Genomic DNA, 19,516 nt, shown 5'->3' with positions numbered 1-19,516 from the left:
CCTAACTTCTCTGGGGTATACCATCAGCGAAAAGAAATCACGTCTGGTATCCAGCCAAAAGATTGTATTCCTGGGAGCAAACTTGAACACAACTTCCCAGATGGCATTTCTCACTCCAGAAAAGCAGGTTTATTTGACAATTTATTTCAAACTACTGGCCACCCAAACCCAGCTATTCAAGAAAAATACTGCAAGCCCTAGGGTTTATGGCCTCATGTATTCTACTGATTCCATATGCAAGACTGCATATGAGGAAACTCCAGTGGTACTTAAAGTCTCTGGTGTCAACATTCCCAAGGCCTGGAAGCAGTGATTCCTATTATTCCTTGCGTGGGCAGAGGCTTGCTACCACAACAAGGGGCTCCCTTTCTCACAACCCCCTGCCGTCCAAACTCTGACAACAGACGCATCAGACTATGCATGGGGGGCTCACATGGCAGGCAAATGCATTGTTCAAATGGAGCCCAGGACAAATTCACCTGCTTCTCAATCAAAAAGAAATGCTAGCTGTACGGAATGCACTGACAGCCTTCAAATACCTTATCCTGCCAGGACAGCTCCTGTTAAAGACAGACAACACCACAGTTATGTGGTACATAAACAAGCAAGGGGGAACTCACTCTTACCCACTCTTCAGGTTAGCCATGACACTGTGGAATACAGCCTTAAGCAACCAAGTGCACCTGCAAGCTCAACTCCTGCCAGACAATCAGAATTCACTGGCAGATGACTTAAGCAGAAATCTAATGGACCCACACGAGTGGAAACTGGAACATGGACCCACACGAGTGGAAACTGGAACCAAACTCATTCAGACTTCTAATACACAGGTGGGGACACCAGAGGTGGACCTCTTTGTGTCCCCCCAAAACCATCAACTAAACAACTTTTGCACCAGAATTCCCCACAGCCAAGGTTGGAAAGTGGATGTCCTATCCTTCACATGGGAAAACCTCTCAATCTATACCTTTCCCCCTCTGCCCCTCCTTCCAAAGGTACTCCTCAAGCTCAAACAGGACAGGCCAAGGACAGTCCTTATTGCACCAGACTGGCAATCTGACAGCAGTGCCACCCTGGCACCTACAGCAGACCCCCTCTCTGCTGTCCCAGCAGGAGGAGCAGATTTTGCATCCTCAGCTGCAAACCCTGAACCTGTCAGCCTGGCTTATTCCCTGAATACATCACCAGCAACCCTCAGCAAACAGGTGCTGGATGTTATCCTTGAGGCCAGGAGGTGCAGTACTAGGAAATCCTATTCAGAAAAGTGGAACAGATACTGTTCTTGGAGTAGAGTCTCAAGGGAAGGACACAGCAGTGCCCTCCTTGCCTCAAATCCTAGATTACCTAGCAGAGCTGCTCCAGGAAGACCACTCCTCATCAATAAAGATTCATGCCTCTGCCATCTCAGCTCATTACAATACTGAGCCACCCCTCTTCTCTCACCCTCTGATCAAACGGTTCCTGAGAGGAGCTAACACTTTAAGACCCCCCAAGGAGAGCTTCCACTCCTGCCTGCAACCTTCTCTTTGTAGTAGAGAAGCTCATTCTTCCCCCTTTTGAGCCTGCTGCTGCAGCAGAGTTAAAATTCCTCTCTTGGAAAACAGCCTTACTGCTAGCCATCACTTCAGCAAGAAGAGTGTCTGAGTTACAGGCTCTTATGGCAGTGGGAACCCTTCATTGTCTTCCGTGCAGATAGGGTTTCCCTGAGGACTAACCCATATTTTATGCCCAAGGTGGTATCCAGTGTGGCTTTAAATCAGTCCATCCATTTGCCAACCTTTTTTCCTAATCCTCAGAATAAAGGGGAAAGTATCCTGCGCTCCTTGGATGTGCACAGACAGCTCAGGTTCTACCTTGTCAGGACTAAACCTTTCATAAAATCTGACCAGCTGCTGGTCAGCTTTGCTACAGGGGCAGAGGGCAAGGCCATTTCCAAACAAACCATTTCCAAATGGATAGCACACTGCATCCATTTCTGTTACAAGCACCATGGAAAACCTTCCCCACAGGGGATCAGGCCTCATTACACTAGGGCTACCTCAACCTCTACAGTTTTTCTCAGGGGAGTCCCTACCAGGGACATTCTGGAAGCTGCAACCTGGAGTTCTGTACAAACTTTCACCAAGCATTACCATTTACCTATCTTTTCCAAATCCAGAACTGGATTTGCCACAGCAGTCTTACAAGGCCTGCTAAGCCAGCTCTGCTACTTCTTGATTACCTTCTCCCTTCCTCAGCTTTGGGAATCAACCCAAATGTGATGACTGCAACAGTGAAACACGAAGAACATAGTACAGTTGTGTACACTTACCATAAATGTAGATCTTCGAGTATATACACTGTTGCAGTCCTGGTTACCCTCCCTCCAGTCCCCTGTCTTTCTATACTTTCTATCTATCCTCTTTTCTGGCCATATCTTATGGAAATGCTATTTACTTTTTACTGGAGATGTTCCACACCATTTGATTGCTTCCTATGTTGGGGGCTCCTGATATCTGGGACAAGAAAAACTAAAAACTGATCTAACAGCATCGGCTGCATATTTTATACCCCTGACGTCATGGATGAGGCGACAGTATCCAATGCAGAAATCCCAAGACTCTGGTATTCGGGCCGACTGAGGGCTACCTGCAGGCAGATAACCAAAGTGTGATGACTGCAACAGTGAATACACTCGAACATCTACATTTATGGTAAGTGTACACAACTGTACTTTGTTGATATCACCCCCCCCCTCCTATTTTTATATAGTGTTTTAATAACTCTTAAATTTAAACTTATGGTCAGTGTTTTCTGCTATGTGCTTAGCTAGTGCATTTGTATGTATATTTCTCCCAATCTCAGATTTGTGTTCTGTTACATGATCCTTTAACTTCCTAGTACTTTTGCCTACGTAGAATGACTGACATTAATTACATGTAGCCAAATAAACTATAAATGTGGTATTACAGTTTGCATAACAGCTAAATTCAAATACCTTTTTATTTGGGTGAATAAATGTGGTATCTGTAATCACATCATCACAACAGCTGCAGTTGCAACATGGGTATGTGCCTTTCTTGTTAGTCATTATACTAACATTACTTCTGTTCAACTTAAAATCTTAGAAACATAACCTTTGTCTCAAATTTGTTTTCATTTCTGTATGCAAAATATGTTTTTTCAGTAACCATTTGTTTAATTTCTGGCATAGATAAAATATATATAAAAATAATAGGGGGGGTGATGACAACTTCCTTGAAAATGCTCAATAGTCTTGGCTAATTAGACTGCATGCAGATACATATCCGGTATTAATAATCAGGTTAGTCTAAAACCTGTTTTAATAGAGACAACATAAATTGCATTAATATTGATGAAGGTTTTTATTTAGATGCTTATTGAATGTATTTGTGTGTGTGTGTGGGGGGGTGCATATATCAGTTATTTTATAGGAGAAGTGTTATTAATTGATATCAATTGAAGTTGATTAGTTGTGTTGTTCTATTGGTTGGCTGTACCATATGACTTTTAACATTTTGTACTTAAATGAAATGTTTTTAGTTTGTAAGCACTGAGGAAGGGAAACCCAAAAGCTTTTCTGATTATCGTTTTAATAAAAGGTTGAACGTCACTGTGCTCTTTTTCTTTTTTGTTTGATCCTAGCATCAGACAGGCAGTTAACCGTGACTTTCTCTTTGTCCAGACTGGTGAGTGAGAGATCTTTGCATCTCACTATGGAATTGCTTATGACCAGGACATTAGGTTTTGAGATGTTTTGCCTTGGGGACTTGTTTGTTGAGACACTTGTATGTGTGTTGCTATCGTATTCCAGTATGGTATGATCCGTTTGCACTTGGGAGGTCTGTGTAGGTGGTCTGTATGACTTGACCTTGTCTTGTGTGAGAGGAGAGGTGTGTGTGCTCGCAACATGTTTGATGTTTTGTTTGTTACATGAGAGGATTGATTCCAACTTCGTGGAATAGTTACATCTCTCCTGTACTGTATTTGTTTGCTTTTGGAGCAAGTGCTTGTCAGTATATGTGAGACAATTGCTACATTACCCTATGATGACCATGGCAATCAGGCTAGCTGGTGAAATGTTGGAAAACTGGCTTTCCATTGTAGCAGGTTAAACCGTAAGTTCTAGTTAAGGAGTGGGCAAGTTGGGTTAGCTTTTGCTCTAGGACTAACTCAACTAACTAAACAAGGGGGCTTAGTATTTTGAGGATTAGGGGTGAAGGAGTGTGGTCATGCTTATCAGTGCTCAGCTGAATTCCCCACAGTGCAGCAGTGTGCAGCTGAGTTGATCACAGTACAGCAGGGAAGCTTGGGAGGATCCAGCTGACAAACATCTAGGGAAAAAATTGTTTCTAGGAGTTTGCTACTGTACAGGGCACTGCTAACCACCGTTGTGCGATGCGCATCTACACTCAAATGCGAAGCTTATATACAGGCAGAATTAAACAGTTTTAAACTAGTCTGCCAATAGGAAATCACACAATGATCCTTCCTCCAGCAATCCTTAGCTCACACCAGGACTATATCCACACTCTTCTGCCACACGGGTGCAGGGGAGCCCTTCTTAATGTAAAATGGCTGGGTTTGTGTTCAAGTGTATAAAAGCAGGCTATATTCAGCAAGTCTGGATCTAGTTTGTGCTATGTAAACAATATTACAATGCAGAATGAGTGCAAATAATGAAACAGGCACAAAAAATAGTAAAAAAGGCACCAATTAATGCAGTAAAGCAGTTAAATGCAGTTGAAAAATGCTGATAAAGCTCAGAATAAACTTAATTTCTTTTTCTTAGCTTTGGATGGTTTGGATTCAAGCAGAAACACTCTCTAGGCCTCTGGCAAAGGATGCCAGGCACAGAGCATCTCCGGTTAATTGATCCAAAACCCATGCAAAAGCGAGGCTTATATACAGGCAAAATTAAACAGTTTTAAACTAGTCTGCCAGTAGAAAATCACACAATGATCCTTCCTCCAGAAATCCCTAGCTTAGACAAGGCTGTATCCACACTACAGGGGAGCCCTTCTTGATGTAAAATGGCTGGATTTGAGTTCAAGTGCATCAAAAGCAGCCTAGGTTCAGCAAATGTGGATATAGTCTATGCTTTTTAAGCGACATTACAGCACAAAAGAAGTGCAGATAGTGAAGCAGGCACAGACAGGAAGCAAAACGGTCAGAATAGCACCAATTAATACGGTAAAACAGTTAACTGCAGTAGATCAGCACACTTCTGCCACAAGGGTGCAGAAAAACACCCTCTTAATGCAGATAGCTGGTTTGGAGCCCAAGTGTAATAAGACCACACAAACTACCCACATCTAATTACTTAAAGCAGCACCAGACGGTACATTTTTTTAAACTGCTGAAGTACAGTCACAGTATGCAAGAGAAGCACAAAAAATACTTGGAGCCCTTTTGTGTTTGTCAACTCAGATAGACCAGGCAAACACCACAAACCAGACGAACAATCCCAGTCCTCCCATTGCATAAGCAAAGTAAAGGAGTGAAATGCTACCACAAGCAAACTTAGATACATATACAACAGTGTACTTACAACTTAGTGTGATTATTCAATAAAAGTACTTCACTTTATATAAATAAGCCAAGAGTAACTCAATTGTAGAGAATTTGTAAAGGCACTAAAAACAAGGTAAGCTGATTTAATAAGCTCTTCAGCCAATATATATATACATGCAGAAATCTCTCTCAAGTGTTTCACCAACTTAAACAGACCAGGCCATCTTCCAGTGCAGTAGATGGAAAATCCACTGACCTCTTGATGTAAAAACAAGTGCTTGCTAGAATGATTAATTAGGCTCCTAAGTCCATTGGTATATACAAGGCTAACAATTACTAGTGTCCTTAAAAGCCTAGCCATGCAGCCCAGGGAAGGTGATTTTCTGACAGACTCTGTCCATCAGAGACATGGGAGCCAGAGCAGGGGTGGATTTCTGATTACCAATCCACTGGTCCTAGCAGTGCTTAAATAGGGATAGGGAGGAACTCTGCTTCACATGGATGGGAAGTCTGTTCCAGGGAATGGGAGTTCTCAGAGAAACCTACCTGTCTTTCTTCAACACATACTATTTATGTTGCAAAAAAAATGTCTTTTAATGTAGTGGTTCTGATGCTGTTTTGCAGATGTGCAAAAGATTCATCAAAACAGGGTCCAGGGATTGTATGTATACATGTTTGTATGCCAGCAAAGATCACCTCTCAGAAGTCTGTATGATACCGAGTAAAAAGACAGGGCTTTGAAGTGATCAGCACAGGACACAGTGTTTACTCCCTGTATCCTTTGCAAATAAGACTAGTCAGACTAATGGGTCTATAGTTTCCAGGATCAGCTGAATGTCCGCCTTTATGAAGGGATGACTGCTGCAGTCCTCCATTTACGTCACAAAGCCTGTTTTAAAACTATAGTTAATGACTCCAAGATCCCGATAAGTTGTATTTTAGACCATTCAGGAAGCATCCTGGGATGTTATCGGGGCCCACTGAGTCAGTGTTCTTGGCTTTAGTCAGTGCAGCTAGTACATGCGCCCTAGTTATATTTGGAGGGGTTATGTTTGAGGGTGTTATGGGGGGGGGGGATAGGGGGTTTAAGTTGGAATTGAATTTGTCTGCTAACATGGTTGATATATCAACAGGCTCTGCGAATGTGGCACAATTAACCACCATTTCATTGCTGTGTGCTGCCTTTGAGGTTTCTGACAGCTGTAGAAAGTGTTGTCATCTTTCACCTGGGAGGATATCTTAACCTCAAGGTTGGCTTTCCTAGACCTAATTAGCCCTTTTAGTTGCCTGTTTACTTTGATTAGAGAGTTTATTATCCCTATGGGAATTACCCTTCCTAATTTTTTCCATAATTTTTCTTTGTTGTACATCTTGTTTAATTTTGGATGCCACCAGGGCGGTTTGTTTCTGGGCTAGTTCTAGGCTTACTACTGGTAGGTACAGCAGCTGCTGTGCAGTGATTAACATGGTTGTACAGAGTTTCTGAGAGCAGTTAAGCATAGGCTGGTATGCTCTTGGGGTTTGGAGGGGGATTGAATTTTGACAGACAGTCACTTAATAACAGGTAATTTGCCTTGGAAAAGTTCTCAACTGTTACTGGTTTCAGCAGAATTGTGGAGTTGATTTTGATTTTGAAGGCAACAGCTTGGAGTTTGGACTTTACCAGGGAGGGCAAGACATGGGGGGGGGGTGTAGCATTCTCTCTAGTGGGCATACTCACTGTTTGGTCAAGGGTGTTTGTATTTATGAAAGCCAGGAATTTCTGTACCTGTAGATCTGAGGCTGTGTAGGATTCCCAATCTGTAAAACATTTCCCCCTGGGCCTCTGCTGAAAATTGGCTTCATTCCAAGTCGTACCTCGCAAAGCACATCCAGCAGCTGGAGAGACCACAGAGGTTCCTCACCGGGAGAATCCAGGGCCTCAAACATCTACCATACACAAATAAGCTAAAAGCCCTATCCCTCTATTTAGGTTCATACACACTCCTCAGAGGTGATCTCTGTCTGGCATACAAGGTGATCACAGACCCCACTTGGATGGGACTGCTGCATATCTGCAAGTCAAGCTCCACTCAAGTAACTTGCACACACAGCCTCAGGCTGGTCTGTGACTTCAACAGGACTTGTTGGCGGGACAGATTTGTGTCCCAGAGACTCCCCCATCTATGGAATAGACTCTCTCTCTCCATGTCACAGTACCTGTTTACCCCTTTTTAAGCGCAACCTGGATACCTAGATGGGAAATGGAAGATATACCCCCTTGGATTCCACCAGTGTCCCTGCTGGACAAGGGGCATCAGGTGATGACTTATCTAAACATGGGCTAAACTCTTGGCTAGGCTTATAAGGGCCTCAGGGCCATTAGCCTAGTAACCTCCTATGATCCTATGCTTTGCTCCTGGACCCTCATCCTTTCTCCCAAACTTTATAAGCTGTGGTATTGTACTGATATAGCTAAGGCTACAGTAGCAGTGATCAAGTGATGAACATAGTACAGTTGTGTAAATAAACTTAGCATAACACTAGATGCTTGAATGATCACTGTTGCAGTAGCTACTCCCTCCAGCCCCCTTACTTTTGTATGTTTTTTGTTGCTAGGGTAGGGGCATTGATCTTTTTAGTTATCTAGCATTGACCTCTCTCATGGCTCTAACCTTCCTGTTTCATTTGACACGAAAGCTGTGAAGTATATAGCATCCAGACCTCTGATTTTTCTCCAGCTCTATTCAAGCTGTCAACTCCCTGGACTCCCAGGAGATGCCCTTAAATTTTGGAAGCTGGCTGACTGTTGTATCCTTAGCAGGGTATAACCCATATAGCTAAAGCTACTCCAGCAGTAGTTACTGTAACATCTTTTGTTATGGCAAGTTTACTTGCTGAGCTATACTTTCTCAACTGTCCTATATTTGCCAGCAGGGTGCCATGAAATTCCAATTGGCTCCTTTAAATTATGTTTTTTCTGCAGCAGCTGAACAGAGATACGATAAGAAAGTCTGAACTCACATCACCAGAATTGCAGCCACCAACTGTGTTATATACACCACAATTCTCTTGAAAGTTGAGAGCTGTGACTGCTACTGGAAGTTTTGCGATAAACAGATAGTGTTTAGATCATCTGAAGAACTGTTTTCCATTGTTCATTATCAGTTTTTGCAGCACTGACAGCCAAGACTGCATTTGTGGTCTGTTGTGCAGGACTGAGGTACTTGTAGTAAAGCATATCCAGGGAGATTGGTTTGCCTAACTGTTTAACATCCCACTGGGGAAACCAAAAGAAGATCCAGACGATTGAAGAACTGCAGTGATGCAGATGCATTAACAACTACTAGGACATTCTTGTCGGAAGGTGGCTCAAGCTGACTAACTTTTTGGATACATGTAAGGTTTCCTGAAAAGCCTGCTGTTACATCCTTAGTAGGCTTTAACCCATATAGCTAAGGCATCTTCATCAGTGATCATTTTCTACTGTAAAGGTAAGTTTTACTTGTGCAATTGTACTGTCTTGCAGCTGTGAGGTAGTAACATTAACCACAGAGCTGTCTTATAGCCCAAATTACTTTTCTGTCAAACCTCTGCTGTTAATGGTGATAACCACATGGATGTACTTAAACTTGTTTTCTCACTCTTCTGCATTATATGTGGTAGTTTAATTTGTGCTTATAAATACAAGGATTTTTATTTTCTACTTAGAAATGTGGTCTAGACCGTGTGTCACCATGGCTTCCATTAACAGAAGAATGGAGTCCTGAGGTTCTGATTCTGGTCTGCAGCAGAGTTTCAGAAAATGGTAAGAGCACTTTGGATTTACTGTTAAGTTTTGGATTACTATCTTTGAAAATGATAATTGAAACAGCAAGAAATGTCTTTACTATTTAGAGGTGTTCCATCCAAAAAGTTTCTCACTTAATACTGGAACATTGGGGTTGTTTTTAGATTTTATTTACTTAATTGATAATCAGCTAAGTGAATTGAACCATTTCTATCTATGACCCAGAACAAAAAGCCCCAGAATAAATCTATACAGTGGAACAGTATAAACTTGTCATATCCTACTCAATAGAAGTCAGTGTTAGAATGTGCAATATAGTACATCCAAAACTAAAAAAACTTGCTAAAGCAGTTCGTACAAATTGTAAATTTTGTACACAAAAGTGAATAAACACTGTTTAAGATAGAAGTGACAAAATTCTAGAGAAGCTCTCTTACAAAAAAAAAAAAAAAAGGGGAGGGAACCTGTTAACTATATTACTATTCATGCTTGACTATTGGGAAAGAGTGTACCTATCGTATATCTGATTTTGTGCAAATGCTTATAAGATTACGCGTTAATCAATATTCATTTACACAAGTGCAGTGTATTTTGACATGGGTTAACCAAATGGAGAAACAAGTTATGCATATTTGTGCATCAGTCTTCAAAGCCTGTCATATATGTGGAAAAGAGGTGGGTCCCTGTCAGCTTTGTGAAGGCCATTTGTTGGACTGGTGTTTTGAGCAAAACAAAGGTTTAAAATGGACATTTTTTCATGAAATCCTGTGTCTGCCTATAATATTACCTTCTCCAGGGTCCTTGCACAAGGGAGTAAGGTGAAATCTCCCTCCATATCAGTAAATGATGACATACCTGTGGAAGCATGGAGGTGTTTAGGTGAAATGGCAGTGGAGTTTTTAACCAGATTGTTTAATGAAATCTTGGAAAGTGAGAGGATGTTTGAGGAATGGAGAAAGTGTTTTGGTACCGATTTTTAAGAATAAGGGTGATGTGCAGAGCTGTAGTAACTACAGAGGGATAAAATTGATCAGTCACAGCATGAAGTTATGGGAAAGAGTAGTGGACGCAAGGTTAAGAAGGGACGTGATGATTAGTGATCAGCAGTATGGTATCATGCCAGGAAAGTGTACTACAGGATGTGATCTTTGCTCTGACAGTGTTGATGAAGTACAGAGAATGTCGGAAGGAGTTGCATTGTGTTTTTGTAGACTTGGAGAAAGCATATGACAGGGTGCCTAGAGAGGAGTTGTGGTATTGTATGAGGAAGTCAGGAGTGCCAGAAAAGTATGTAAGAGTCGTACAGGATATGTACGAGGGTAGTGTGACAGCAGTAAGGTCTGCGGTGGGAGTGACGGATGCGTTTAAGGTGGAGGTGGGGTTACATCAAGGATCAGCTCTGAGCCGTTTCTTATTTGCAGTGGTGATGGACAGGTTGACAGACGAGATCAGACAGGAGTCCCCGTGGACTATGATGTTTGCAGATGACATTGTGATCTGTAGTGAGAGTAGGGAACAGGTGGAGGAGACCCTGGAGAGATGGAGATACGCTCTAGAGAGAAGAGGAATGAAGGTAAGCAGGACTAAGACAGAATATATGTGTGTGAATGAGAGGGAGGATAGAGGAATGGTGAGGATGCAAGGAGTAGAGGTGGCGAAGGTGGATGAGTTTAAATACTTGCGGTCAGTAGTTCAGAGTAACGGTGAGTGTGGAAGAGAGGTGAAGAAGAGAGTTCAGGCAGGATGGAGTGGGTGGAGAAGAGGGTCAGGAGTGATTTGTGACAGACGAGTACCTGTAAGAGTGAAAGGGAAGGTCTACAAGAGGGTAGTGAGACCAGCTATGTTATATGGGTTGGAGACAGTGGCATTGACAAAAAGGCAGGAGTTTGAGCTGGATGTGGCAGAATTAAAGATGTTAAGATTTGCACTGGGTGTGACGAGGCTGGACAGGATTAGGAATAAGTATATTAGAGGGTCAGCCCAGGTTGGAAGGTTTGGAGAAAAAGCCAGAGAGTCACGATTACGTTGGTTTGGACATGTGCTGAGGAGGGATGCTGAGTATATTGGGAAAAAGATGCTAAGGATGAAGCTACCAGGTAACAGGAAAAGAGGAAGGCCTAAGATGAGGTTTATGGATGTGGTGAGAGAGGACATGTAGGTGTTTGGTGTGACAGAGCAAGATGCAGAGGACAGGAAGAAATGGAAACAGGTGATCTGCTGTGGCGACCCCTAATGGGAACAGCCGAAAGAAGGTGGTGATGATCAGTGAATCATGTCTTTCACATATCCAGCGGCCTGACCAGCATACGACTCCACTGAGTCGATCTTCTGAATGGGACCGATATTATCTGTGTGTGTGTGTATGTGCATATATATATATATATATATAGATAGATAGATATAGATAGATATATATGGGTCTACTTTGTTTCACTGAAAACACACACCACTGAAACTCATTTCATTGAAAACTCATTTCACTGAAAATCAGTTGCCTGAGCACAATTCGCTAAAAGCTCACTTCATTGAAAACTCATTTGACTGAAATTCATTTCGTTGAAAGGTATATACCCTGATGTTCTTTGTGTTTCACTGTTGCAGTCATTCCATTTGGGTTATCTGCTTGCAGTAGCCCTAAGTCGGGTTGATTAACAAAGTCTTCGGTCCTACGTCGGTTGCTGTCTCTTCTTCTGTGACGTCAGGTATTCAGGGTTATAAAACATGCAGCCGATGTCATTACATCAATTTTTCTTGTCCCAGATGTCAGGTGCCCCTGTAATGGGAAGCAACTAAATCTATAAATATACAAGGTTATACCTCAAACAAAAAAAGCAAATACACCAAAAAGCTTATAAGCATTGAAAAGGAGAGAAGAGGTATAGCCAAAAAAAGTCAGGGGGCTGGAGGGAGGGGTAACCAGGACTACAACAGTGAATACACTCGAACATCTACATTTATGGTAAGTGTACACAACTGTACTATGTTCTTCATGTTTCACTGTTGCAGTCATTACATTTGGGTAGATTCCCAAAGCTAAGGATGGGGAGGAGGAATTTAGATACCATTAGGGCCAGCTACAAGGCCCTGCAAAACTACAGTGGCAAAGCCAGCTCTGAATTTAGAGAAAATTGGCAAATGGTAATGCTTGGTGAAAGTATGTACAGTACTCCAGGTAGCAGCTTCTAGGATGTCCCTGGTAGGTACGCCTCTGAGAAAGGCTGTAGAGGTAGATGCAACCCTGGTTGAGTGGGTCTGATCCCCTGTTGGATAGGTTTTCCATGGTGCTTATAACAGAAATGAATGCAATGGCCTATCCATTTGGAAATGTTTTTCTTTGAAATAGCCTTCCCCTCTGTCCCCTGCATGTGATGTAATGACTGCAACAGTGAATACACTCAAACATCTACATTTATGGTAAGTGTACACAACTGTACTTTCCTCACTGTAGTGTGATCCTGGAGTTAGTGTAATATAGTAAGGGGGTGTGTGGAGGCCACAGCCCCCCCCCCCCACATTGGGGGTTGTGGGTGGCGTACCCCCCAACCTATTTTAAACATTGGAAACCATAGACTTGGATACTTGCAAGCTGAATGAATAACTCTCTTTCCAGAAGATAATATATACCCAAAATATGTGGGGAAACAAGGATTTGCTCTTTGCAGTCATTACTTTAGCCAGCTTGATTGAAATGGGCATCCTGAGACAATGTAGCAATTATCTCATGTTTACTGACTACCACCTGCTACTAAAACTTGCACAGAGCATGAGAGATGTAGTTGTATAATGTTAATGGAGTCAAATCTCTCACATGTAGCCACTACAAATGACAAACAGGGTGTTGGTAGCACACAATATTGTGCTAAACCAACAACGGACAGCTCAGGCCAAACACGTAGACCTACATATGATGAGGCTCTTTAAAGTAACCCACACACCACAAAGGCATCTTAAATGAAACCAAGAAACAAGTACCCTCAGCACCCTCACAAACTCGCAACGCTTGTGGTATCATCAGTGAAACATACATCTAGAATCACATTGTCTCAAGTCAAAAGCCCATAAGGCAAACCACTGCATGATACAGTATCCTTACTATAGATTACATAGTGAGACACACCGGTGTGCCACTGACAAGGCTGTGCGAGGATACGGTCACATTCAGTTACCTGTCAGGCACCAGGATTTGCGACATTATGCAGGAGCTCAAGTCCTTGCACTGTAAGTGCACATATAGCACTGTCATTGGACTTGTGGGAGTAAATGACTTGAAATGTACCTCCCTGGACTGTATGATGAGAGACACCATGGAGATCTCGGAATACGTGTCCAAGGCAGGTAAGAACCTAGCCTTGAGGTTTCTACCATTACCAAGAACAATGCTGCAGTATGAAAAAAAGATAATTGACTCCACTGATTGGCTTGGCTTCAGGTGTTATTCAAAGGAGGTACAGTGTGTATAAACCTGGGAGGAGATGGTACAGTCTTAACTGCGTTTTTTCTGGGATGACGTGCACCTCTTCCCTTGTCCCCCTATATAGTGACTTTTTTCCCAGTGCCAGTCTTCTAAAGCTCCCATACCTTTATGGCTAAATGCTAATTAGTTGTTGCCGCTCAATGCTAGGAGCCTTAACCAAAAAACTTCATACACTACAAGCACTGTGTACTGTGGAAGATGTTGAACTGGTTCAAGACCAGAGAATGCACTCCATCATTGCAGGGCTTCAATGCCTTTCACTCTGACTGGCCCCACCACATTAGATAAAGGCACTAAAGGCAGAGCAGTTCCTAAAAACAAATATCACCCCCAGATTCAAACAAGATAATGACCTGGAATTCCTACTATAAACAAAACCCTCATCACTTCAAAGCTAACTACAGGACCTTTTCAATGCCCCTTTTCCATATAACCAGTATGGATCCCTATGTTTTAAGCCAAACACCATTCTCCTAGGATACTTCAACTATCCCTCCATAAACTGGGAGACTTCCTCAAAATATGCATGTACATAAATTTCTGGACTTTATCAATACAAGCTGTCTGGACCAGTTAGTCTACACCTCGGTCATTGGCAATAAATTGCTAGATATTGTCCTTACCAACTTGGGGACAGCTCTGCTTACCCACCGGTTGTAACCTTCTGCCTGGTTGAATTGAGCCACAGGTCATTCACATTCATCATAAGACTGAAGTCTGAAATGTCTCCAGTACGTCAGTATTCAGAGATTGTACAAAGACTAAATTAATAGAACTGCATTATGACTTAGCTAAATTCAAAAGCTTCTTCCACATCGACAGTCGCACTGGCTATGCAGAATCCTTTACTGCCGAATTCTATTTACATATAAATAGTTGCATAGATGCTTCCATCCTCCACAGAAACAAATACAGCTCCACATTCAAAACTAAACACCTATGGTCGAGCCCTATTATAAACAAGCTGTATAATAAAAGGAGAAAACTCATTGCACACAAAATAATTCTAATTCTTGAAACCAGAAATGCTCCTGCTAAACTAAATAAAAAACTTTAGATCCTGATCAAATCAGCCAAAGTCATATATTGGGTAAAATAGCCACCCAAGTGAAAGATAATGAAAAAGCTTTCCTTTACTCAGAAGACATAGCAGACAAATTCACCTCTAACTCCACTTGCCTTTTCCCCATGTCTAAACCACCCACTTCTCAAATATCCCAAGAACAAGTTCTCAAGGCACTAGTAAAAGTAAACACTATGTCTTTGGGGCCAAGTAACAAACCAGCTTGCCTTATGGTTAGCTTGAAACACTATTTGTCAAGCCGATTTTAGAAGCTATTCAATATTAGCCTCAAATCTGGTTTTATGCTGGAGGAATGGAGGATGGCAGCTGTCATTCCTTTGCACATGGGTTGGGCTTTAACAGACCCAGGTAATTATAGACCCATAAGCATGACCAGCTTCATCTGTAAGGCTATGGAAAGTATTGTTATGGAAATTATAAATAGGGATGTAGGTAACATCCTGTTTAACTTGTTAGGTAGCAAAAGGGCTCACAAATAGACCCCAGGAAGGTATGGGTGGATGGCTCTACCACCTCCAAAAGACTTGCCTCTAATGGAGTGCCCCAGGGTTCAGTTATTTGACCACTCTTTGGCATTTACTTCTTAGATGTCAAAGTTAATGTTTAACATTTGTGGCTGACCGAGTTTTACAGATGGCTGCAAACTTGGTGCTATCATATACTTCCCCTGAGGAAACCAGGATTGTACAAAATGGCCTTTCCTATACAAGTTGTTGGTGTCAAAACCATGGACTAAAATGAAATGCCAAGAAATGTAGAAATATATCTTTCCGCAAGCATGACTCCCCTTGTAAGTGTCACACTGACAACACTCTCCTGAAAGGTTTGATCACTTAGTCCGAGATCTGAGAACTTATGAAAACATGAACTGTCCTTTGATCACTTCATATCCACTGCTGCAAGAAAATGCTTTTTCATCACATAGCTTATATCCAAGGGTTTAGCATCCAGATCTAGTGATGTAATTGTTCCACTGTTCTTGGTACTCATTAAGCTGATCATTGAGTGTTATGTCCCTTTGCTATGTACCTGTCCAAACACTTACATTTTTTTGTCTTAGCTGGAACAACTGCAACTATTTCTAACTAAAAAAAAATCAGGAACCTAAATCTTAAAAACTATACAGGAGGACTCAAATTTCTTCAGTGTATTATACACACTATTGAAGGTCTACCTCTACCTTTCATATAGAGCCTCAACAAACCCAATTCTCTCAAACCTATTACATATTTGCAAGTCCAGTAGTATCATAAATACCTAGTCAAGAGACTTCAATCTGTTTTACAATATTAGCAGAATGTGTCACAGGGATAAGTATGTATCATGGAAAATATCGCTTTTGTGGAACTATCTTCCACTCAACATAACGCAGAGTACTTCTGTTATTCTGTTCAAATGTAATTTGGAGGAGTGGATTGGAAACTACAAATTTACTCCCGCTTTAGCACCACTGGCCCTCATGGATAGGGGAAACATGTAATTGCCTCTCCACATATTTGTTTGGGTCATCTTTGGATATTCATATCCAAAATATAAGATCTAACTATTACCATGGGAGTGCAAGGCTAGACTTTTTAAGATCCTTACAGATCAGTAGCCTAGTGTTACCCGCGGTGGTGGTGCTGCAGTAGCGTTGTCGCCTCACAGTTAGACGTTGCCCGTTCGATTATCAGTAAGAGCGTCTTCTGTGTGGCGACATGCATGAATGGGCGTTCCTTCGTTGAAGGTTGTGCATTAGGCCCGGCAAGCCAGCACATAAAAATCTACTGCCAATCATTAGCGGACCGGAGTTCCACTGTGGCGACCCCTAACCGGGAAAAGCCTAAAGACACAACAACAGATCAGTAGCCTAGTAAGTACCTATGAGTAACAGCAACAATCCATGATTGGGTGTGGGTAATGATAATTTACCCCTTGTTGGTTTCCTAATTTAATCACTCAAACTTTGCTGTCATGATCAGATCATGCTAGACCTAGGCAAAGCTAGTGTAACCCTTACTCTGTCCGTCCACCCACAACCCCTTTTCCATTTTTTTTTTTGTTTTGCTCATGAAGTCCGGGGTGTCACTTCAACCGTGAGTGTCATCTAGAGCCAAGGTTCACACCTCCAGGTGGCTAGCCCTGCTGCTTCCATACCACTCACACCTATGGTCAATTTAGGTGTCCAGTCCACCTCTGCATGTCATTGGAATGTGGGAGGAAAGTAGAGCACCTAAGGAAATCCTCGCAAACACAGGGAGGACATGCAGACTCCGCACAGAAGGCGCCCCACCCGAGAATCTGACCGGGAATCTCTTGCTGTGAGATGATGGATTTTTAACACGTCTAATCAAAATTGGGATTAAAGATTAAATATTGTGAATGTTTGTAAGAAAAGAGATGTGAAAAATATTTCTGGAAGCAGAATTGTGTTAAAAAAGGTAAGAGATAAAAAGAAAAATATGTGTATGTGTTTGGTTAGAGAAAGAGGAGGAAAAAATGCTGAGTCGTTTGACTTTTTAAAATATATTCCAAGATGTCTTGAAGCATACTGTTAGCTACAGTTTATCAAAAGTTGGAAATATTTGACAAAAAATACAGTTCTTCTGAAGTATGGTAGTATGTTTAGTAATGGAGATACAGAGGTATACAAGAACAGCCATTCTTTAAATGCTTATTTTATGAATTTCTGGTTTAACTAAAGCAGGAATTTAGAAATGTATGCAAATGCAGTAGTATATCTGTAGTAGTAGTTGTAATCATACATTAAGTTAGATGTAGTCAGACTGGATACTGCAACATACATTTTTGTAAATAGTTCAGCAAAAAAAGAATTTCAGAAAATTGGTAAAATATTGCATTTATGTGAATATATTGAAAGTGAAATGTATTAAGTAATGTAAAGTGTGCAGAGTAATTATTCAACTTGAATGTGTTGGAACTCTTGTATGTAGTTTAGCTTTAAATGATATGCAGCACTCCATTAAAAAGTGCCATAAAGTCTTTTAATATTTTATAGTATTAGTGGAATAGACAGATACTGGACTTGTAGAGTGGTACCTCAGAGCTGCAGCACTCCCTTGTAATGCTGAACTGCTGTGTCAGTCAGTAGTAAAACGTGAATCTAAGTGACTCGTTTGAAGAAAGAAAGTGCGGCACCAAAGTTGCAGTGCTGAGGCATTCAGACAAACTATATTCTAACACCAAGAATGACTCTGGTGTGGGATCTTCTTTGGTGGAGGGTACTTGAAAAATTTCAGAAAAAAATGCTGTCCTTTCCCTTTTGTGCAGAAAGTACTCCGTGAAATGTGGGCCATTTAGATGGACATTGGCCACTGAGAGGTATTGGTGTATGAAAGAAGATACAACTCTGTGCTGTTTTTAGCAACATAAACCACCATTTATATCAACATCTCATGTCTTGAAAACTGTACTGCAGAGCAGTTAAACTAGCAAGCTTTTGAAGTGGGTACTATATCCTACTTCTGGCTGTGCAAATCACAAGGCAGTAACGTGCTGAAACAGATTACTCAGCAGGTAACAGGGTGCCTGGCTCACTATCCTAAATCTCCTAGTTTCTGGAAAAAAAAGACAAGGTAATATTTCATTTGCTTATGAATTCCATACTTAAGACTTGGACTCTTTTTTTTTTTTTTCCCCTTGTACAAGAGATGGTGTAATAATTTTCTCCAATAGGAATTCTGTTAACACAGTACTGACACTGATACTACAGGAAATATATTTTTTGCAGTGTATCCATAGCTGTATACAACGCATCATTTCTTAATGCAAGGTGTCAGGGGAACAAAACTGAAGTACTTCAAGGAAAAACTTGGGGAAAAAAATCCCCAAGCACTACCTGATGTCAAAAACAAACTGTGACAGAGGGTTATTACTTTGGATGGTGTAGTTAGTACTCAGATTCAGTAGGCAACTGAAGTTTTATCAGTATATTTGAGGATTACATAAGCAGTTGATATCAAGTTAGGCAGTTTAGAAAATCAAATATTTCAGAAATTGTTCCCTTTGAAAATTAATATAGAAAAACACTTGGTTTATAGTTTTGATACAGCAACACATCATCGGAAGAACATTGCAAAAAAAAATAATTGCCTGCAACCTGAGAGTATCTTTTTGATGTGGACATCATATGCAGTCACAATCCATCTTGCTCCATGTTGCTTCATGCAAGTAACGGTCAGTCTTGTATAGTCAGCCCATTACTGCCACTCCTGTCCCACTTGTTTTGTTTTGTCAGATTTACCATGCTTGGGCTTTACTTAATGTTAAGTTTTCTGTATCAGGATCTTTTTAACTAGTAGTTTACTGATAAACAGGTCAAATATTGGGTTGTTTATTCATCGTTTCCTTAAGATTATGCAGGAGCAGCTGAAGCTTTGTGATGTATGCAGAATTCTGATCATTATTCCTAACTCTGTTTTAGTCAAAGAGTTTCAAACAGGTGCCAAATGTTAATATATTTGCTTAAGACGCATCAGATTTTACTTAGAAACTTTTGTGAAGGCATTAGAGATGGTGAAATGTATTAAGGGTACAAGAAAAGTGGTTTGCAAATTATGTGCACCTATACTGAAATGAAGATTCTGTATAATTTCAGGCCAGGACATGCAGCACTTTCCTTAGAAATGTTGTATACTGTTGGTTTTCTAGATTTTGGAAATCATTATTGTATTCG

General features: G+C 41.2%; 1 protein-coding gene across 1 annotated transcript in view; it reads left to right on the top strand.

Moving 5' to 3' along the window:
- AAGAB (alpha and gamma adaptin binding protein) overlaps positions 1-19,516 on the top strand; it is a gene marked incomplete in the record, with an annotated part of 888,073 nt that overhangs the window by 311,990 nt on the left and 556,567 nt on the right. The window contains 1 exon segment of the mRNA XM_044077879.1: positions 9,205-9,301. Within this exon segment, the coding sequence (XP_043933814.1) occupies positions 9,205-9,301 (97 nt within the window).

Source organism: Protopterus annectens, chromosome 7.part0, assembly GCF_019279795.1.
Source record: "Protopterus annectens isolate FY-2018-M chromosome 7.part0, PAN1.0, whole genome shotgun sequence".
NCBI lineage: Eukaryota > Metazoa > Chordata > Ceratodontiformes > Protopteridae > Protopterus > Protopterus annectens.
This window is presented reverse-complemented; position numbering and strand designations above follow the sequence as displayed.